The sequence below is a fragment of the Protobothrops mucrosquamatus genome, unplaced genomic scaffold (assembly GCF_001527695.2).
Source record: "Protobothrops mucrosquamatus isolate PMUCROS unplaced genomic scaffold, P.Mucros_1.0 scaffold51, whole genome shotgun sequence".
Lineage (NCBI taxonomy): Eukaryota > Metazoa > Chordata > Lepidosauria > Squamata > Viperidae > Protobothrops > Protobothrops mucrosquamatus.
Window position 1 is genome coordinate 443,088 of NW_015386432.1, and position 23,898 is coordinate 466,985.

A 23,898-nucleotide genomic window follows, 5' to 3' on the forward strand; every position below is an offset into this window, starting at 1 on the left:
AAGAGTCGTGCACACGCCCTAATTAAACCTATAAAGGGACTTTCCCATTGACCAGCATTCTAAGCCCTGAAGATGTCAGCGGATGCCGACGAAAGCTAGGCACTTTTATTGATTTCTATGTATTTTAAAGGTTTTTAATATTCTTAAGAACTTTTATCTCTAAATTATTATTATTAAATTATTTATTCCCTGGTGCTCATGTCTATTGACTGACTTTGAACATATATATATACATGTACATGTGTGTATGTGTATGGGTATATGTATATTTTCTTTTGAGAGCAGGCATTAGAATTTCATTTTTTAATATGTGCCAGTGTGTTCACAGAAAAAAAGTGACAATAAAGCTTACCTTACCTTATCTTACCTTACCTAGTCCTATCCTGTCCTGTCCTGTCCTATCCTACCCTATCTTATCCTATCCTATCCTAATTCAAATGTATCACAGAGACCAAAATTGTACTGAAGCTTCTATTACCTGGTAGATAAACCCACTCATCCTTGGACTGGCAGACAACATCAGCAAAATGTTAGGAAAGAGAAGAAGGTATCTTTCATTTTTTTCCTTATTAGAAAGAAGAAAAACCAGTAACATATGAAGGTCAGATTAAATGGCAAGGTTAAATAAAATGCAGATAAACAAATGAGATGGCAATCACAATATTTCTCAAATTATCATTATTAAACCAGCACCACATTAGACATCTTTAGAACAAAAGAGGCTAAGAGATTTTTAGAACAAACTCCCTATAGAGAATGTAACCTTATTTGGAAAAAAAGGCAAAACTCTTGTCTCAGACAGAGAACTACTGATTTTTTAATAAAAGAAAATGACTTCTACCACTGTTATGATACATTGTTATTTCTAGAAGACTTCATTCCTCTAGTAAATGTGAAATTAAAAGTATTGTTTAATTGCATAAATAGGACAAAAAGATGACACATTTTTAAAGAATACACTCAAAAAGGTTACAAGTAATGTTTTGAAGGGGCAAATGTGTTGTGTTGCCCCTTCTCTCTAGATCAGACATGTCAAACACAAGGCCCGGGGGCCGGATGCGGCCCGCAAAGTAGTTTCATGTGGCCCGCGAAGCCATCCTGGAAACAGTGAGGGAATGGCCCCCACTGCCTTGGCCCTGGCCCAGGCCGGCCAGGAGGGAACCAATGTACAATTTTGTGGTGGCCATCTATGCTGAAACGCGTTCAGTCTTAGCTCCAAAAGGCTGTCTAGAAACAGCAAGGAACCAGCCCCTGCCATGTCAACCCTGCCCCCTGGGTGCATCTGGGGAGGTGTCACCCTTTGTGAGGAATGAAGAAATGCATCATCACCTCGAAGTGGTCCTGGTCCCACCCCCTTCTGCCAGAGACCTTCAGATCTGTCCCACTCCTGCCCAGGCCCCCATAGGCACCATTGATGCGAACGATGTAGAGATGACCATGCCCACCCAGTAGGCCACACCCACTCCATCCACGCCCACTTGTAGGCCACACCCACCCTGGCCACACACACACACACCCCGAGGGCAACCGCAATGCTGATGCGGCCCTCAATGAAATTGAGTTTGACACCCCTGCTCTAGATTAACTGATTGAGTACATTTTTAAGGCCACCCTTAATGACTCTGAATGGCTCAGAAGAATTAAAAACAGTAAAAACAATTCTGGTAGTAGTATAAGCAAAACCTGCCATACCTCACTGCCAGCACATTGAATCATGACTTGTGACATGTAAATTACATTTCCTAATGTTTTAATGTCTTCTCCTTCCCAGCACCGGATGGCTTCAGTTAATATCTGGAGTTCAAGTTCTTTTCTTTTCCGTACTTCTTGGCACTGTGCCTATACGGCCAGAATAAAATATTACATGTCATATAACTGGACTGAATAGTTATTTTAGTACAGGTGGTCCTTGACTTATGACCATTTTTTTTAGTTATTATCTTGAAAATTCCATTTCTGTATTGAAGTGTGTTCTCTAGATATACAAATATTAGAATATAAAAATCATCACATTCACAATAATCTTATCAGAATACAATCATATACAATCATAAGAAGTAGCAATCATATTGTTAAAAATAGTATTTCCCACAATAACATTAACTGTATAACAATCAAAATATTTACTAGTCCGTTATGAATCTTCCTCCCGTAAACCACATTTTCTCATATTTCCAACTTTCTAATCTCTGTTTTTATCAGCTAACGTAAAATAAGTCCCATGTCATATAGTATTCAGTTTCTTCTTTTTCTTTAATCTTTAACGTTAACCTATCCATTTCTGCATATTACAGTGTTTTTTTAATTATATTCTCCTCTATAGGGGTTTCTTCGTTTTTCCAAAATTGTGCATATACTATTCTAGCTGCTGTTAATATATGTAAAACTAAGTAAGTATTACCTTTATTATAGTTCCCTGGTAACGTGCCCAATAAGAATATCTCTGGTTTTAAATCTATATGTTGTTTTATCATTGCTTCCAACCATAGGTGTATTTTATTCCAATATTTTTTTGTTTTGGGACATGTCCACCACATGTGATAATACAAACCTGGTATTTGATTACATTTCCAGCATTTAACAGATTTATCTTTGTACATATTCGCTAATCTTGCAGGTGAAATGTGCCATCTGTAGAACATTTTATAAAGATTTTCTTTGTACGCTGTTGACATTGTAAGTTTATAGTTTCTGTCCCAGTTTCTGCCATTTATCTAATTCTATTGTATAGCCAAACTTCTTAGCCCATATTACCATTGTCTCCTTTACTTGTTCTTCTTCCAATTTAGTACTTAATAAATAATTGTATATCCTTTTAATTAATTTCTCATCTAACCCCATTAGAATCTGATCCAATTTATTTGGTTCTTTATAAAAACCATATATCTTCCTGTCTTTTTCATATCTGGATTGTAACTGTGGCCACCATGATAGGTCAATCCCTAGTATATTAAGTTCCTGTTTAGTTTTAAGTTCCCCCTTTTCATTTAATATATCATTGTATCTTATAATTTTTCCATATTAGTTATATTCGGATGTATTAGCGCCTCCATTGTAGATAACCAAACTGGTATTTTTAAATATTGTTGTTCTTTAATTTTTGTCCATACTAGCAGTAATGCATTCCTGATATAATGTCTTTGGAAGTAGCTATGTATCTCACTCTTCCCATACCATAAAAACGCGTGCCATCTCAATTGAAGATCATGTCCCTCCAGCATCAACAATCTTATGTTCCTCAGATTAATCCTTTAATCTTTTAGCCATGTGAGTACCGATGTTTGATAACATAGTTCCCAATCTGGAAGGCCAAAGCCTCCTCTATTTTTGGCATCTTGTAACATTTTTACATTTATTCTCGCTTTTTTGCCTTGCCATATAAATTTTAATATCATTTTATTTAATTTTTCAAAGTATTGTTTCTAGTCTTATTGGAATTGTCTGAAACAAGTACAGTAATCTTGGCAAAATATTCATTTTAATTGTAGCTATTCTACCCAACAAGAACAGTTGTAAGTTTTTCTAATTTTCCAAATCTACTTTAATTTGTGCTTTCAATTTATCATAGTTGTCTTATTTGATAGTTACACATCTTGCTGTTAATTGAACTCCTAGATATTTAACTTTCTTTGCAATCTGCATATCCATCATTTTTGCAAATTCTCTTTTCTGTTTATCCGTGAAGTTTTTAACTAATATTTTAGTTTTTCTTCATTTATTTTCAATCTTGCAACTGCTCCGTATACTTCTATTTTCTCAATTAGTTTAGGTCAATTAGTTTACAACCATAATTGAGACCAAAATTTCTGTTGTTAAGTGACCTTTGCCCTGTTTTATGACCTTTTGCCACAGTTATTAAATAAATCATCACAATTGCTAAGTTAGTAACAAAGTTGTTAAGTTAATCTGACTTCCCCATTGATTTTGCTTGCCAGAAGATCACAAAAGGTTATCAAATGACCCTGGAACACTGCATCATAAAATATGAGTCAATTTCTGTCTGAATTTTTATCATGTGACCATGAGGGTACTATAATGGTCATAGGTGTGAAAAACAGTCATAAGTCACTTTTTTCAGTGCCGTTGTAAGTTCAAACAGTCACTAAACAAACTGTTGCAAGTCGAGAACTACCTGTACTGTCTTTGGACTTCTCCCCAGTCCCCAAATTAAAAAGGGAATGGAAACTGGAAGCCTTTGGGAGAGCAACTCTTTCTATTCCCATTTTAACAGAGTTCTAACTCCAGCCAAAAAGGTTTTTATCAAAGAAATTAATCAGGGAAACCTGAATCTAAGAGACTGCAGGGGTAAGTAACTGCAATGTAAGTCTGTGTGTTGTACAACAAAAAACGGAAGATGAAGACATACAGTATAACCTCTGACGAAGACTATTAAAAATATGGAATCTTGTTTTCAAAATGTTGTTAAAATGTTAAAATGTAGAAGTATAACTCATTGTATTCATATATAAGTCAGATTTCTAGTGCTGTCGTTGTGCCCAAATCAAAATTATTACAGATAGTCCTTGACTTACAACCATTCGTTTAGCGACCAATGTTATAGTGACACTGAAAAAAGTGATTTACAACCGATACTTGTACTTACAACTGTTGCAGCATCCCTATGGCCATGTGATCATGATCATGGCAACTGGCATATATTTATGATGGTTGTAGCTACCCAAAGTCATATGATTGCCATTTGCGACCTTCCCAGTTGGCTTCCAACAAGCAAAGTCAATGGGGGAAGCTAGATTTGCTTAACCGCCATGTGACTCACTTAACAACTGCAGTGATTTAACAACTGGAGTAATAAACAACTATAAAATTGGGTGTGACTCACTTAATTACCACCTTGCTTAACAACCAAAAGCCTGGTCCCAATTGTGGTCATAAGGCTAGGACTTCCTGTAATGGAAGTGTCCATGTTTTATTTCTCCATGGAAACGATTTGCTAACTTTCCTCTTTGCTACCACTCCAAAGAAAATGGTCTTCAAAGGCTACTGCTCTATTTTTTGAGTTCTACAAGTTACTTACAGAAAGATTTTTGAAAGCTGTCATGGATTTCTGAATGTCTGGTCGGTCAGGATGATAATCCTAAAAGAAAATTCAAAGGGAAATGGTTTTTCAACTTGTTTTGGAATTAATGTCATTTCTGCTAATACTGGATTAAACACTTAAGAAACTTTCCTCTTAACTACTTTGATTTAAGCAACTAATCTTTAAATAAGATCATGCCAGCAAGGAATAAATAATTTTGCAAGAAAGTTTTTGCTTGATAGGAACCAATTTTATGAATGTTGTCTTTTCCTATATAAATACTATTTAGACTACTCTTTTTAGAACAGAAAATAAAACCTAGGCACTGTCAGCTTTTCAAGATATAATGATGTAAATTAATATGAAACAATTAAAAATATGATTAATGGCACAATGTGCCAAAATTCTCAAATTGAATATTTAAATTTAAAACTAAGATTATACATACATTCAACAATATTAAACTAAAGCTCTTAATTCTATGTTTAATACTGAAGACTTGGCCTTCAAGCAATAGTAAATAATATCTAGCAGATAACCTGACTGACTGTGTATAATAAAACTACAATGGCACACTGCAGAATAAACTAAATAAGCTTTAGCATGGGAATATATGAAAAATATATGCTTCACAATCCTCTCTTGAGCTGATTAACTATCAACTATCAAACATGTTCAATCATCTCTTCCTAATTTTGCAAAAGTATAAAAAAAAGCCACAAATTTTAGGAAAAGGGGAAAAAAATCAGAAACAGTATCATTACCAGTGGTATTTATACTGCATATTTCTACAGTGCAGCTTCATATTCCTGAATGATAGATACAAAGTAAAACTGGCTTTATACTTGTGTTATAGATTTCACAAGTCAACTGAAGTGAGCATCACTTTAGGATCAGTGTGTATTACTTTGTCTTCAAAAATACAGTCAACTTTAAACATATAATCTAGCATTCCCAAACAATTAGTTCTATGATCTCAGAGGAGTAAAAACAAAGTACTGTAATTTGTTACCCATTATATTTGAAATGCTCTTTTGAGATGTTTGTCAAATCACCATTAAACTGGAATGCAAATGCTGCGAGGATATACTGTACCTCCATGTGTCTTTCAAGCTCTTTGAGTAATGTGGGATATTTATCTAGACGCATAAAAGGTTTGCTCAGGCCTGTGGTCAGTACAAGAATCCCAGGGCTATTGGCTCCTTTTAACTCCATGAACTCTCCTAACTCTTCACTGTACATACAAAAAGAAAAGTAAATAAATATTTGAAGTTTAAATGGGGAATTGCAGCCATATCTGTAAGAAATTTTAAAAAATATTCCAGTTCAGTATCTTCTATATGTAGATCTGCACAATACTGCAGCAAGCTATGGCTTGTTCCAAATGACAGTTCAACAGAATCAGAGTATACCGTCAGATTATTTCCCCCCAAAATTAATAGCTATGATTCAGCCTTCATTTATTTAGAGCAAAACCAGGCCACCCACAATACTAGTGCTTTAAATCTCCTTCAAATCTTTTTGTCCAACCTGCGGAAAGTGGGGCTGGGGGGGGGAACCAAGCTAACTGCAGAAGTGGAGGGCCAAGTACTGCAAAATCCTGAACCCTGCCTGCCATGCAATTTCCACGCACCTTCTATTTTAACATCCCAGGACTGATCATCTTTTAAAAACAACAACACAAAGAAATCTATATTACTTTTTTTCATAATTCCCGAATGTTTTCCAAAATTCTTCTCTACACATGGGAAATAACCAAACAAGGCAGAGACTTGATACTGTCATTATTCACTTGATTATAAAAAGTCATCCTATGAGAACTATCAAGTACCTCTTTTTTTTTTTTTTGTTTACAAGAGGGACAAGTAGAATTTTAATCTCTTCCTCACTGGATTATGTTTAGCTTTCTTGCAGAGCTTCACTGATCCCCCCTAATACCACTTTGAAAGACAACTAGAAAGAAATTGCTAAAAAAAGCTATCAATATCTCTATGAAGAAAAGAGGTAAAATAGAGGAGATGGCCTTATTCACTACTATTTTCATAACTAGGACAATTCCCTCTTTGTCAGTGACTATTTTGATTCTTCAGCTAATGAAACTGAAGCCACTTAAAGCACAATTTTGATTTGATTAATTACTTCAATTTGTTTTCCCTGTGAAAGAACTTTACTTTGGGATTTAATATGAATCTTGGAATATACAGATATTTAATCAAAGTAGAAAATCTGTTTCCTTAGATGATAATTCTGTTCACAAAATTAATGTGTAGATAGTTCAAAACCATAGCTATTTTAACAAAGACTCTTTATGTGAGAAGCATTACGCAGCAAATTCACAATGTACTGAATTAAAACAGCAAGCAGAAAAATAAGATAAAACCAATTCTTTAGTTGCACAGATCCCTGCAATACAAAAAATAAATTACTATGTATCATTTACTCAAAGCACGTTGGCTACATAGAATCATTTTCCACTGTTAAGTTCTACACTTAGAACCACTTATTAAGGAGTAAAATTCTGTAAAATCACTGAGACTTGTTTCTGAATGCATGTATATAAAACTGTAATTAAAAAAAGAAAAGAAACAAAACAATGAATTAAAACATGTTAAACCTGTCCTCCAAATTAAATCTAATCAATTGTCATTTTAAGGTATAAAATTGCTACAAATTAAGAAGTATGTTTTAAACCTCCAAGTACTTTCTTCAGAAATCAGTCAGTAAACAATAGAACAAGAATAAACATATATAATTATAAGCAAATGCAAAACACTGAAAGCCATAACTTACACTTCCAGTTCCTGCCTATAATAGATAGAACATGAACTCTCAGAACTGAAAGGTCTAAAGATGTCACACAGACAATGCATGCTCAAGACCCTCCAGCAAATCTTTGACTCACAAAATGATCTGAGCTCTTGACTGCCGTTCGACACTGAATGCCTTATTCTGAGGCTGTTGCTTCAAGTATGACATCACCCCTATGTTAGCAGCCCTTGGGAAACCACATGAGGGAGGGACAATAGATTGACTCAGATACTTATCGGGATCCCACATGCCAATTAATCTCTCATAAGTGTGATTTTCTAAGATTCTCATTTTGAAATTTGATATTAAAAACAACAAGACTAATGCAATAGTTAGATATTATTTAAGTTTATGCAACTATAATTTAAAAATCAGCAGTGGTGTCTGTTTTCAGATAGGATTGTTACTTTGAAGTAATAAATCTGAAGTATTGTATGTTTTACATCTTATTCTTACTTGTATTAATTTTTGATCAATTATATACCATCAAATGTTTTACTCCTAGCAACCATAATAATTAAAATAATGCCATTTATTTATATACTAGTTTTCATACCCAAGTTTCCCCACGAAACATATTACAATAAAATCATAGCATAAAATCTTTGAAAATACACACTTTTCTTCAAAATGTATTCTATTAACAGTGCTTTCATAGGCAACCAATTTATCTCAGACATTTAAACTGGCTGGCTTGATGACAACCCTTTATAATATAAAGAACAGAATCCCCGAAGTGAAAAATAATACAGGTGTCATGTTGGGATCGCTGCGTGGAAGTGCTTTTATTAGAAAAATCTGGGCACAAATCCTTCCAGCCAAACCTATTTGTATTATATTATGCTTTATCAATTTATAAAGTCCCTTTTATTCAGGGTATCATTCTAAATTCTAGAATGGCCACGAGGCAAAATTCTAATTTTTTAATGGCTGTTAAAACAAGTTCAGCTACTTGCTACTAACTCTTAAATTCACAGCACAGTCACATTAAAACAACTCTTCACACACACACTTTTGATAATAATGATAATGCTACCATAAACATTACTAGCAGGGAATCTTTAGAAAAAGTATTTTTTTCCACAAACTTCAAAACTACCTTGGTATACGTAATGCCATCATTTTTTCCAACAATCAACTGTTATCTAATATAAAGTCTTAGCCCCACTTGCAATAACAGCATGCTGCTGAGCAATCTCTCCATGCAGTAACTTGACAATGCTTTTTAAAAATATGTAACAGCAAGAAGAATAAAAACAGTTGCACTGGATCAGACCAAAGGTCCCAACAAGCTCACATGCAGCCTTTAATAGTGGCCAACCAGAGTCTTCCAGAAAGTGCACAAAAAGGCTTTAAAAAGCAATAATCCTTCTGCTATCCTTTCTAAATACTTGATATCCTGTGGCATTCAGGCTTTAAAAAGCAATAATCCTTCTGCTATCCTTTCTAAATACTTGATATCCTGTGGCATTCAGCCTCTGAACTGCAGTGTTCCTCACAGTCATTTCTTTGTATTAATTATTTATAAATCATCTCTCAAAACTACAGTATTTTTTCCAAGGGAACATATCAAATATAACATTAAAAAAATAAAGTAATAATATTAAATGCAAAGACATGCCCAAACTCAAATGTTACTTCAACCAGCCATTCTACTATAAGATCTAAAAACAGATTTTCTATCATGTATTTGTTAGATCTCTAACCACCCATAAAAGCTATCAAAATGCTGCATTAAATGTTTTAAAAGACATAGGCAGAAAACCATAAAAACCAAATGAAACATTAATTTAATTTAAAAGGCTAAAAATAGACTGTGAGCTTAAAAAACTCTAAGGAAAAAAAACCCATTGTTGGTAACACTAGAGAAGTCCTTTTCCCATCCGGCTAACAAACTAGGCCTCTAAAAATGCCTATTGTCTCAAAAAAAATATCTCTCTTGCAGATCATAACTAGAATGGTTCGTAAATTGTCCAAAAACAACAAAACTGATAACCTAAGCTTTTAAAATAGAATGGAAAAAAAACTTTTAATGCTTGGTTTAAAAAATAGGAAAGAAACCACTATCTCTTATATTCACTTGCTGAATTATCTCTTATGATGAGTCTATAAGCAAAGCTTCTTTTAGGTTACATTATAACTATCCAAATCATTTGAAAAAAATACAATCCATAAAAGCATATATAAAGCAGTTTTTTCCGAATCATTAAACAGCCTTGGTTGTGCAGACGCCCATATGGAGAAATAACCAAGAACCACCTTTTGAAGCAATCGCAGGAGAAGGATGCAGCTGTTTCAACTATTCAAAGAGAGGCACTTTGCATGCATTCTGCCTTATGAAGCACCTCTTTCAAAGGATTTGCAAGACCTAATTTACATTGGTGTAAAGAATATACGAATTAACTCAGTCCCAAACCATTCAAGATTTTAAAGTTTAATACCAGCACTATTCATTTTCTATGATTCTATGTATGGATATACTGGACTAGAGAAATCTTTGATAAGATCCAGCAGGACTCTTCAGTTTGAAATTGCATCCAGTTTTGGTCACCACAATGTAAAAAAGATGTTGAGACTCTAGAAAGAGTACAAAGAAGAGCAACAAAGATGATTAGGGGACTGGAGGCTAAAACACATAAGAAACGGTTGCTGGAATTGGGTATGTCTAGTTTAATGAAGAGAAGGACGAGGGATGACATGATAGCAGTGCTCCAATATCTCAGGGGCTGCCACAAAGAAGCGGGAGTCAAGCTATTCTCCAAAGCACCTGAAGGCAGGACAAGAAGCAACGGATGGAAACTAACCAAAGAGAGAAGCAACCTAGAACTAAGGAGGAATTTCCTGACAGTTAGAACAATTAATCAGTGGAACAACCTGCCTCCATAAGTTGTAAATGCTCCAACACTGGAAGTTTTTAAGAAGAGACTGGACAGCCATTTGTCTGAAATGGTATCGGATTTCCTGCCTGAGCAGAGGGTTGGACTAGATGACCTCCAAGGTCCCTTCCACCTCTATGATGATGATGATGATGATGATGATGATGATGATGCAAACTTTTATTGAAGAGAATGTCAAGCTACATATTTTAAAGAAACTATATTTATTTTCAAGTCCAACACAAAAACATTGCTATTTCCATGTTATGTATGACTTAAACTTTTCAAATGCATTTCCACCACAACCAAATGAAAATACCAAGGCAATAGGCTTATATTTATTGCCAACATTATTTCTGAAACAAAGAAAAAGAAGCAAAACATAAATGTATAAACTCTTCCTTATTTGTATCATTTCTAGGTGCACATACCTGTGTTCTGTAAGAACAGTTACTGCTGATGGATGATTGGCACAATACATAAGGTACAAGTTTTTCATTTGTGGCATGAGATTTAGAAAGCAACCCCCAACCTTCTGCTGGGCTTCAGGCAACCTGAAATAAAAGAGCATCAATGTACCTTTTTAAAATTATCTAAGACCCAATGCCTTCAAATTTATAAGGATACCAATGACACTGATCTCAAAAGTCATATAAATATTCTTATTTGGATGGAAAGATAATGAGGGAAACAAAGTAGCAGGAAATAGTTTTACAAATTATTATTTAATATATCTGCCTATCACTTTATAAAATATTATTTTCAATCAACAATTAAAATAGAGTGAACATTAATGTTATATTTTACACTAATTATTATTTGGTATAATTCAATTCAGTTCAAGTTGACAATCATTTTAACAAATACGAAAAAGGGGAAAAGAAAAATAAAGCCATTCTTAAAGTGAAGCCGGGTCTCCATTAGCTTCTGAAAGGAAGTAATCATAGATGGTTTCCAGATTTCAAGAAAGAGAATATTTCAGAGTGAAGGTGTCAGCACTACAAAGGCCCATGAGGACTCCACAGTTCTTGACATATGCTGAAAGTCCTCACCAGAACCATCTTAGTGATTTATCTACAATGACAAAAGTATCTCAATCTCAAATTATTTAAAGGCATATTAATAAAAAATGAATAGTTGGTTGCAAGATGAATGGCTACTGTATATGTTTTAAATAATAAAAAATGAAATAAATAAATGAAATAATAAAATAAAATGCAAAATGTGAACCTGGCTCACTAGCTATCTAGTGAGTACACCTGCACGAATAATTGTGAAAGTAGTATACAGCCACTTATTCAATCTGAAATGGTACTCTTGAAATACTGGGGGATTTTGTATTCTGTGGTTAAAAAAGATTTCAGTAAAGACTGCTTAAGTTTACAGAAACAGTCATGCTTAATAACAGCCCTAGATAAAACAGATCTGGAGGTTTCATTTTTAAGATTATATCGTAAAGCAGTACATTTGGGACATATTGTTATTTCACTGCAACTATTTATATGGAAATAGTTGCAGTGGAATAACAATACAGAGTTGGTACACAACTTCAGTAAGAATAGAACAAATATCTCACAACTACCCAACAAAATGTTGGCAAGGTTGTCACCAGAGGGAAATCTTTTTCATCTGTGGTGAGCATATGTGAAAAAATAGTGCTTTTTTTGGGGGAAAAATATTGAAATAATTATGAAGTAAGATTAAACAAAAAAAACATAGAATGTGCTCCTGAAATGGAATTATATATTTTCAAGGGAATTAATGCTAAATTTCATAATAAGGAACCATACTATATTTTTATATTTAGCAGCTAAATTAATAATTTGGGGCAGGCATGTCAAACTGCCGGCCCACGGGCCAGATGCGTCACGCCGAAACCGTGCCCACCCCATTGCCGGCAATGGAGAAAAAGTCACGATATGTCGCGCGACATTACGTGACACCGTGAGTTTGACATGCCTGATTTAGGGGATGCCTTTGAAGATCATGTGGAAGTTACAATTGGTCCAGAATGCAGCAACATAGTAGTAGTTATGACTGTTTTTCAGCATGTCTAGGTAGCACCATTATTTCACAAGCGGCACTGGCTTCCAGTGAAATTATAAAACCCTACATGACACAGAACTAAGTGATCTTCAGGATGGCTTTTTCCCACTATATCTGTAATTCCTTCACACTCCAACAGATACAGCACACTTTTGGACCAATTTTGAAACTATCATTTTATGAGACCTAGACACATGCCTTTTTTATGGTGGTACCTACACTCCCAAACAATCCCCTCCCCTCCTCAATTTATGGCTGGCTCCAACCCTGCAGGCCTTTAAAAGACAATGAAAACATGGCTCTTTTTTCCACGTTTGCATCACCATGAAAAAAGTTCTCATCTGGGGACACTGAATAAATTTTGCTTCCTGATTACCTATTAACAGGTTTTTAATTTTGTTTTTGGCATTTTTGTTATTGGTTTTTTTGTCTGCTCCCAAAGTCACATTCTCCAAGTTGGGTGGAAATGCTATAGATAAATAAATATTCAACAGTGGAAGTTCCTCAATAATTTAACAATTGAAAATTGTTAACAGTATGGTTAATTGCTCATCTTAAAAAAGTGGTCAATTGCATGTTTATCAAATCTGAAAATATTATATTAATACATTAATACCTATAATTTTAATGATCTTTGTGATCTATGAAACTATGGATGAACCTTGGTTTATGCTGTTATTGGAAGTAAAATAAAAGTAATTTTAAAAGTTAGTGACAACACAGAAAATGCAATGAATAAAATTGTTCTCTGAATTTTTAGGTATATAGTTATATAGCTACTCTGACATTTTATTTGCCTGTATGTTTCTAAGCACAGTGGTCTCACGCCATAATAAAATTTAATTTGAATTTTATATAAAAACATTAAAAGCAAGTTTTATATAGGAGAACAGAAATGGCCTTACATGAAGTGTTCATCAGCCATTAGAGAGAAGAGAGAAAAGTGAGGAAGAAGCTCAAGATTGCTCTGCCTTGATTCACTCGGTATAAGTTCTTGAAGAGCCTGTTTCCTGACTTGGTCTACTTCAGAGCTGATAAGTTTCATTTTTGACTTATTTAAAGATTTATTTTATTTTATTTAGAAGATTTATATGGCCATTCACTCTTAATGATTCCGGGCAGCTTACAAATAATAAAACCCAATATAAAAGAATAAAAAACAATACCCCCACTACTTACTTAGTGCATTCTTCTAAAGACTGTGCAAGCATTTGTTGAAAAGAACTAATTTCTTCTAGGTTTCCCATTAAATATGAAGTATCTGCAGAATTTAATCTGTAACCAAGTAAATAAGAACATTAATACAAAATACTTCTAAAAAAAAGCAAAATCATCCAGATTAACCTTGGCTTCAGGGAATTGTCTTGTTCACTTGTCAATCCTGCCTTTTTGTCAGGCCCAAAAGACCAAGTCCACACATGATTGGTTCAACTAAACTGATTTAATGCTAAAAGCCTATATACAGGAATCTTCTCAACTATGATCAGCACTTGGTTACAGTTGGATAAGGGTCAAGGACAATCAAGGGGGGGAGGTGGATTTAGTTTATTTGTGGCTACATAGGGATTCTAGGCTGATCCCTTTTTTACTCTGCCCCCAGCTTCTGCCATTCCTTCTACACTTTTGCCCAACATAATACAATAGAACAATTTGCACTGACCACATATTCTATCTAAAACATTTTCTCCTTTCATTTAGGAAATTGGCTACTCTCTTCCACCATAAAATAATCCATATGTGAACATGTAAGCAGCGTAGACAGAACTGCAGTTGAAGGTGTGCAATACCTGAAAAAATTAGAAAGCAAGTAGTATCCAGAGCAGACTTTGATAGGGTCAAGACAGAAGGAGGCAATACAACTGACTCTTATGAACAGACTAATTCAATATACTGTATAGGGTAATGCCATCTAAAAACAGTAGTGATAAGTGATCAATTTTTTTAAGAATGGCAACATATTATTTCTATGTGTCTTTCTGACTGGCACTTTTCTAAAAAACTGCTCTCATTCACTTAACAACCCATAATTCTCAATTAATTATTGCCAGGGCTTTTTTTGTCATAGAACACCCAGAACGGAGTTCCGGCACCTTTTTTGGATGGAACCTTGTAGGATAGACAAGGTGGGTTGTATGACATGTGTGAGTTCCAGCACTTTTTTTTTTTTTTTACAAAAAAGCACCAATTATTGCAATGGGGAATGCCAAGATTGCTGTCATAAGTCAGTCTTGCTTTATGACTGCATCGCTCAGTGATGGAAATTTTGGTCTCAATTGTGGTTGTAAGTTTACAACTACGGTACTAACCACGTCCAACACTGGCTCTGGATCTCCCAACTAGCTGTAACACTTTTTATGGCCAAATGCACTTACTTTTCACTAGTTTGCAAGGGTCGTAGATAGCTAGAAAGCATCATCTGTAATTCCTTAGCATATTCATTTTCTGTTTCCAGAATATTCTGTAGCACCTACAACGCATAAAACTTTAAATCAGAATGTTACAATTAAGAAACATTAAGAAAAAAATCAGTCAAACTGGATCAGTCTCCCAGAAGTCTGATAATCTTCAGATATTATACAATGCAGCCAATTTATAGCCTGCTTGGTATATAAAACAGTTATTCATGCTCGAATGAAAACCTGATGAAACAAGGGATAGGCTAAACCATTTAAAACTGAGAATTTGTAGATTCTTTCATTAGTGTTGCTGAGCTCAGTTTGGGCGCCTTGAATAGGCCTATTCACTTGAAAAGGGGAGGAGGACGGGAGACTATTTCTGAGTTCATTCTTTTGTTGGTAACTTGACTCCTACCCCAAAGATTAAAATGTCTCCATTCTGCACTAAGCACTAGGAATGACAGATGTTACAAAGAACTTATAAACTATGAAAACAGCAGTTTTAAAGTACAGTACAAAAAAGATTTGAAAACTATAAAATTAGAAAGATTAATCCATTTAAATTTTGTAAAGTAAAATGCAATAGCATACAATCAGCAGATTACTGAAAGAAGTTTAGGCTAAACAACAGAAAATCAGCAAATCATTTTCCAATCTAAGAAGAAATTAGGTAATAATTGACTTAAGTTGTGGGAAGGAGAGTCTAAAATAAGGATCGACCAAGCAACTCATTCAGCCAGGTTTTCAAATACTACAAAGATTATCAAATGCTACCAATGCATTCTGTTGTGTGTTCTAATTGCACAGATCAAATTGCTATTTAGAGACAATAATCATAAAAATGCATTTAATTTAAATATGTTTTCTATTCAACTATCTTTTTAGGAGTTGATAAATTATTTTTTGAAGTTAAAATAAAAAGTTATCCTCTCTAAATTGAACAAAGATTATATAAATAAAACAACTTAATACTGAATATGAATTAATAAAGACAATAACAATTTAATTAAAGCAAAGTGCATTCTCAAAAAAAGGGCTCAATTCTTTAAATCATCTTACATTTGCCACATTCATTAAAAAAAACTGCTTAAAAAGCCTGTTTTAATTTTAGGGTTCATCCAAACATATTTTCTTCAAAAAGTAATACATGTTTACTTTTTACATTCTCTCTTTTACACAGATGCCATATTTATCACCAATGCAGAAAAAATTGTGCACTATAATTGCAGCAGTAAAACTGCACATTTTAGTACAGCATATTTTACATGACCGCACTTAGTAATTTCTGAGGTCCCCATCATATGTTTCTACTTTAATAATCACCTTTCTCCTCTTTCCTGTTTTTTGCATTCTGACTGCTACAAGACCCCATATTCCAACCTGATTCTGAAAACCCCATCACCAATTCATGAAATTAAGTACTAAATGTGGATTGCTTTCACAGAGATGGTAAGCTTTTACAATGTGGATTTTAAATGAAACGCACAGAGAATCCCATGTGAGCAATCCAGTCAGAAAGCACAGAAAAAAAATAAAGTACATTGAAAGTTCATTTACGCAAAGTCTAGCTATTTTCCCTAAAGCAAAACCTCTTGTACAGCATTGCTTTAAAATGTAATTTCTTAAAGATGTCTTCCGCTGTTAGGTATACCAAAACCCAGATCTAGTTCACAAAAACATGAAATATATAATATATTCCCTAATGATGAATTTTGTCATGTCACATATTTAGGAACTATTGCTGAAAACAATGGTGCATGATTTCCCCGCTTCTATGCATACTACATATATGTCTCCATCCACGGCTCAGAGCAATGTTTTAAAAATTCTAGCTTATACAGAATATGGAATGATCTAAATCAAAGATCCATAGTAATCCTTGTACGTTTATTTTACTTTCTGAAATAATCCAATGTAGAATTCAACTTGGTAGCTCTATATCAAGATTATTTAATATTAACCTAGATGATATTATACCAGTTTCAAAAAAAGCTAGAAAAATAATTACTGTATACCCAAACCATTAATCAATTACAGTCTTAATCTCTGGGACACTGGACACTGCACCCATTGTTTTAGCTCTATAAGAAACATCAAAGAAAACATTTGGATGAGTTTTAGTTTTCTGGAAAAACAGGTCTGAAACACCTGCTATAGATTTTAATGCACAGTCTGTCATATGGCAAAAGGCATTCATTTATTATTTTGTCAATTACATGGTCTCACTCTACAAGCTGTTGTGAGATTTTGCTATGATCCAACAGATGTTCAAGAAAAATAATTTTCTCCTATCAAAAATGTGGTACAGGTATTATAACCTAACCATCACAAATGAAGAAGACATAGTGACTAAAGTGTTAAATATATAATCTGTTTTTATCCTTTTACACCTATCAGCATTTTGTTCATTTTTTTTCCATTTTAAGATTATACAGTTGGAGAGTGGATGATGAAATATAAACCTTCATTCTTGCAAATTTTTCAAATTTTGGAAAGGTGGCAAAAATGGTAAATTTTATTATTGTTTTGCCACTTTCTGAAATAAGACTGGAAATGCAAACAAGAGTTATAGACAATTCTTAGTGAACTATCTGGATTTTCAACTAGCAGAAAAAAATTGTGGTAAGAAAATGGAAATCTGGGAGTATTCGTGATTATCAACCAGCCCATCTAGCGCATAGATTATGACTAACACTGAAATGAAAAATTAGAATCAGTCTAATATTCCAGTGTATCCATTATACTTGCTGCTAGGTCTAAAGGAATTTATAAAATATTTTGAGCCAGCAAGATAAATATAGATAGAACTGTAAAGGTAGGCTCATTCTATTACCGTAATAACATCAAAGTGGTGGCCTCTGGCAGCACAGCCCCCCCCCACTAAAAAAATTAGTACTGAAGCAAAATACTTGATGCGAATGGTATTGGCATAGTAATGATGTCATATAATAGCTTTGGGAATGATGAGGAATATTCAAGAGGCAGAACAGTAGTACAATTCTATGTATGTCTTATGGTACCAATTTAGCAACGCTGGGTTTTTAAGATAATTTAAATGTAATATTAGGTATATATCAACAGTTATCCGTAGTTGTATCCTACCGTCAGCAATGTTCAAAATGGACTCAATACTGTAAGTATGCAAACTGACAAAGACAGTATTCAGAGACAGAGACAAGACTGTATAGTATGTGAATCTTGGGCTCTACAACTAATAGGAAAATGTTGGGGATTGGTGTAATGCAGGAAGTAGTTAGTATGGACACCTGCAAATTCAACAGTGACTGCAACTTTAAGGCCTCATTCACAGAAGATTAATGGAAGACTTGAATGGTAATAGCAGGAAGTCAGTTCAATAAATATTTGGTCAAAAATGCAGGAATCAGAGGGAGTCACATACTCCCAGAGCAAGAGTAAAGCCTCTGGGTCTATTAGCAAAAAATGAAAAAGAACTCAGAGATATAAGTAATAAGCAATAAAAATGAAAAATACAGTCAGAAAGCAGAGAAAAACAAACTAAAAAAATAGGCATGTGATTAACTTAAAAAATGAGGAGCAACTGAAGTTTACACAAGGCAGCAAATTCATCACTCAAATGAGAACTTATCTGGAATACAATGTGTTCTCAGAAGTGAAGTAGGCGAACTTCTAACCTTTCCCCTATGAAATACTGACAAGGTTCCTGCACAGACATCAAACCTATCTGCTACATGCGACCAAAGGGAAATAAGGGCTAACAGTGGACGTAACCATGCAAAATATTATTCAGAATCAGCTAGTATTTATTATACAGTTTTTTATTATATAAATTTATATAATCTATCAGGCCCCTCTACCACAAAGATCCTGCAGGAAAAGAGCAGTATGGGCAACCGTGGGATCTGGCAGGGTGAGAGCTGTGAACCATAAACACAAAGCTTTCCCTGTGTCCCTGCATAATAGATACAGTGCCCTTGCTGACTTTATTAGGGACACTAAGGAAACAGGTCAAGATAATTGGGATGATGACAACTCAAATAAGCAGGGGATCATGGTCTGAGATGAAGAATTTGTTTTGGACAGGGGAAATCAGGTATTACACACCAGGCATGCAAGAAGAGCATGCCAGCAAGGAGTATGATGTGGATGCTACTGTACATCTTGGTACTAACGATCTGTCCCAAAAAGATGTATTCTCTGTGCAGAATGATTTCCAGAGCTTGGGGCAGGAACTTAGCAGGATAGGCTGTAGGCTTACTTTTTTAGAGGTTTACCAGTGTATCAGGAGCAAAATGGAAAAGGCCAGTGTATAGCAGAATTCAACATGTGGCTAAAGGAGTGGTGTAAAGGGGAAGGCTTTGGTTATATTAATCACAATGTCTCCAGTTGGTCCAATGAAAAAGTGTACAAAAGAGATGGTTTGCATCCATCAAAGAAAGGGACTGAGTTTCTTGGCAATAAATTCACAGATTTTCTGGAGAAATATTTAAACTAAACAACGGGGACAGTGAGTTAATTGACACAGAACATTCCTGTCCTCAGCAATCTAAAAATTATAGGGTTATCAGTACATGAAACATAGAAGTGTGTGTGGACAAGAATATCAACCTTACTGTCAATCAAAATCAAGCTTTTAATAGAGAGTGCCACACAAAGTGCACTAATCAAACAGATGGTAAGAAAATAGGGGAACTCAGGCACCACACAGGTTATGTAGAAAGTAAACACAGGGTTAGTCATAAAGGACTCAAATGTCAATACACCGACGCACAGACCATGAGCAACAAATAGGGTGAATTAGAAATTCAGGTAAATGAGGGCAGATATGATATTGTTGCCATTACGGAAACTTGGTGGGATGAAACCCACAAATGGAACACACAGCTAGAGGGATTTAAATTATTTAAAAGAAACAGACCGAATAAAAGAGGAGTTGAAGTTGCTCTCTATATAAGAAATAACTACATCTCTACAGAAATAGAGCACAACAATGATGAAAACTGTTTTGAATGCATTTGGGTCAATATAAAAGGGGGGGAATGACATTGCCATAGGTGTATACTATAGGCCACCCAAACAAACAGAGGTAATAGATAAACTTTTTGCTAGTCAGTTAACTAAGGTATGTAGAAAGCATATCACAATAGTAATGGGGGACTTTAATTACCCTGACATCAACTGGGAGACAAACTCTGCACCAAGTGGAAGATCAAACAGATTCTTGACAAATCTAGCAGACAATTTGTCTCCCAAAAAGTAGAGAAGGGAACTATGGGATCAGTCATATTGGATCTAATTCTCACTAACAGAGATGAAATGATAGGTGTCGAAACCACAGGAACCTTAGGGGGAGTAACCATGCAATATTAGAGTTCAACATTATGCAAGCACAAGCAATAGAACACAGTCAAACTAGAGTCTTGGACTTTAAGAGAGCTAAACTTAGAGAGAGCTTGGGAAGGATTCCATGGATGAGAATCCTCAAGGGGAAAACAACTCAAGTAGCTTGGGAAATTTTGAAAAGTGAGATTATAAAAGCCCAGTCTAGCACAATACCAATGAAGAAGAAAAATAACAGCTGTCAAAAGAAACCAGCATGGCTGCATAAAGAACTCTCTGATAAATTGAAAGACAAAAAAGACAAGTATAAAAAGTGGAAGAGGGGCACATAACTAAGTCAGAATATCAGCAAATAGCCTGAGCCTGCAAAGATGAAGTGAGGAAAGTTAAGGATCAAAATGAACTAAGTCTTGCAACGAAAGTCAAAAATAACAAAAAAAACTTCTTTCAACATGTAAAAAACAAGAAAAAATTTAAGGAAATGATTAGTGGAAGAAAGTGGCAAGAAGGTGACAAGTAACTGGGAGAAAGCAGAACTACTCAACTCATTTTTTTGCATCTGTATTTACACAAAGGGAAAAACAGTCCAACCTATCAAAAACAGTATCGTAAAAACAGATTAGAAACACAAGTTAAGATAGGCAAGAAAATGGTAAGTGAGCACCTGTCCACCCTAAATGAGTTCAAATCACCAGGACCAGATGAACTACACCCCAAGGTTCTAAAGGAACTGGCAGATGTGATTTCATAACCACTGAACTATAACTTTCAAAGATTGTGGAGTACTGGGGAACTACCAGAGGACTGGAAAAGAGCTGATGTAGTTCCTATCTTCAAAAAAGGGGAAAAAATGGATCCAGGAAATTACAGATCTATCAGCCTGACCTCAATACCTGGGAAGATCTTGGAAAAGATAATCAAGCAATGAATCTGTGAACACCTAGAGACAAACAAAGTCATTACCAAAAGCCAATATGGGTTTGTCAAAAACAGATCATGCCAGACAAATCTTATTGCATTCTTTGACCAGGTGACAAAATTAGTGGATCAGAGGAATGCTGTGGATATAATTTACTTGGACTTCAGTAAGGCATTTGATTATGTAGACCACAACCTATTACTTGATAAGATAGAAAAATTGGGTTAGACAGCATCACCACCAGATGGATTCGTAGCTGGCTGACCAGCTGTACTCAGCGTGTGGTGCTCAATGGAACTGCATCTACATGGAGGGAAGTGTGTAGTGGGGTGCCCCAGGTTTCTGTTCTGGGCCCAGTGTTCTTCAACATCTTCATCAACGATTTGGATGAGGGGATAGATGGGGAACTCATCAAATTTGCAGACGACACCAAGCTGGCAGGAATAGCCAACACTCCAGAAGATAGGCTTAAGATACAGAAGGATCTTGACAGACTTGAACATTGGGCGCTATCTCACAAAATGAAAATCATTGGTGAAAAGAGGCGTTGTCTTACCTGAACACCGTTTCTCAGCACGGAGATGGATAATCCACGATTGGGTTAACTTAATCCTCCTGCCCAATCAGATCAAGTCAGCCAAACTTGCCACGCCTGTCCTGGGCCTATCATCCCCCAGTTTTTGACGAGGACGCAGCACTGGCTGACAGCAAGACGTATTGGCTCACAGACTAATCCCTAGGCCTAAGGACCNCTACAGCACTGGAGATGGATAATCCACGATTGGGACATACCAAAGCCCACAGTCCCTACGGGAGGGAAGCGGGCAAGTTTGGAATTGTGTCGTGAGGCACCACTTGTTGAAGAACCCTTCTGCCAAAGGAAGCCTCTGCCGAGGCGTACCTGTCCAATTTATAATGCCGGATGAATGGAGACGGGGAAGACCACATAGCCGCTCTACATACCTCCTCAATGGAGGCCTGCGTGGCCCAAGCCGCCGAAGTGGCCGCGCTGCGCGTAGAGTGGGCTGTGACCCTACGTGGTACAGGCCAGGAATTGGCCTGATATGCTCCCGCAATGCAAGCTCTTATCCAGCGGCCAATCATAGAGGCCGAGACCTTCCGGCCTCTGGAGGACGGGTGGAAGGAAATGAATAGAGCCTCGGAGTTACGAAAGGAGGTCGTTCTTTTGATATAATAGCGAAGGGCCCGGCGAACATCTAGAGAATGCCATTGCCGTTCTAGGGTATGGGATGGATTCGGGCAGAAATCGGGAAGCACGATCTCCTGGGTTCTATGAAAAAGGGAGTTTACTTTGGGAACAAAGGTGGGGTTTAAGCGAAGGACGACCCTATCCCGGTGGAAGACACACAGGTCTTCCCTGACCGAGAGAGCCGCCATCTCAGAGATCCGCCGGGCTGAAGTAATAGCCACCAAGAAGGCGACCTTGATGGTCAAAGATCTCATGTCGCACGAGCTAAGGGGCTCGAAAGGGGCCCGTGTGAGAGCTTGAAGAACCCTCGGTAATTCCCACGAGGGGTACCTGTGGACCACGGGGGGTTTGATATTAGTGGCACCCTTGAGGAAGGAACGGATCAGAGGGTGTTGACCCAAGGAGTTGGTGTCACCGCAAGAAAGTACGGTAGAGAGGGCCGCAACCTGCCTGCGCAAGGTATTGGGTGCCAATCGCTTGTTCAGCCCTTCTAGCAAAAAGTCCAAGATATGTGGGACGGTGAGTTCAGATGAGGGAAGTTGACGTGAGGAACACCATTGGCAAAAGTTCCGCCACGTTGCATCATAGATGCGGTTAGTAGCCGGCCTACGTGCCGCCTGGATCACCTCAATGACCCCTAAGGAGCAGGACCCCTGCGTTAGTATCTGGCGTTCAAGTGCCAGACGGCTAACTGGAGCCATTGAGGGTCCGGATGCATCAGGTCCCCCTGTGTCAGGGCTATCCTGTCTGGGGGAATCTTCCAAGGGCGTGACTGAGAAAGGCCGACTAGGTCGGCGAACCAAGGCCTCCTCGGCCAGAAGGGGGCTACTAGAAGCACCTCTGCCTTCTCCTGGAGAAGCTTGCGTATGACCACCGGGAGGAGAGGGAGGGGAGGAAAGGCATAGAGTAGGCCGTCCGGCCATGACGTCCGAAGGGCGTCTATTCCCTCCGCCCCCGGAGTTGGAAAGCGAGAGAAGAACCGTGGGAGCTGTGTGTTTGTCTTGGAGGTGAAGAGATCCAGGGTGGGCCTCCCAAATCTGTGAGTGATCTCCCTGAATAGTCTCGGGTGTAAGCGCCACTCTGAGTAGTCCACCGTGGACCTGCTCAGGAAGTCTGCTCTCGTGTTCGCCTCCCCTGATATGTGGTCTGCTCTGAGCGAGGCGAGAGTGGTCTCCGCCCAAGAACAGAGCAGTTGGGCCTCTGTCAGGAGCTTTCGGGACCGAGTCCCCCCCTGCCGATTCACGTGGGCCTTCGCCGCCACGTTGTCCGTAAGGACCAACACGTGT

The 23,898-nt window shown here is 36.6% G+C and overlaps 1 protein-coding gene across 1 annotated transcript in view; it reads right to left on the bottom strand.

The window, feature by feature from the left end:
- Positions 1–23,898, bottom strand: part of ARHGEF7 (Rho guanine nucleotide exchange factor 7) — an 87,024-nt gene that overhangs the window by 38,823 nt on the left and 24,303 nt on the right. The window contains exons 7-13 of the mRNA XM_015811818.1: positions 15,141–15,235; positions 13,948–14,043; positions 11,154–11,276; positions 6,134–6,272; positions 5,036–5,095; positions 1,693–1,839; positions 479–565 (exon numbers count right to left, since the gene is read on the bottom strand). Of these exons, the coding sequence (XP_015667304.1) occupies positions 479–565; positions 1,693–1,839; positions 5,036–5,095; positions 6,134–6,272; positions 11,154–11,276; positions 13,948–14,043; positions 15,141–15,235 (747 nt within the window). The remainder of the gene's footprint in view (positions 1–478; positions 566–1,692; positions 1,840–5,035; positions 5,096–6,133; positions 6,273–11,153; positions 11,277–13,947; positions 14,044–15,140; positions 15,236–23,898) is intronic.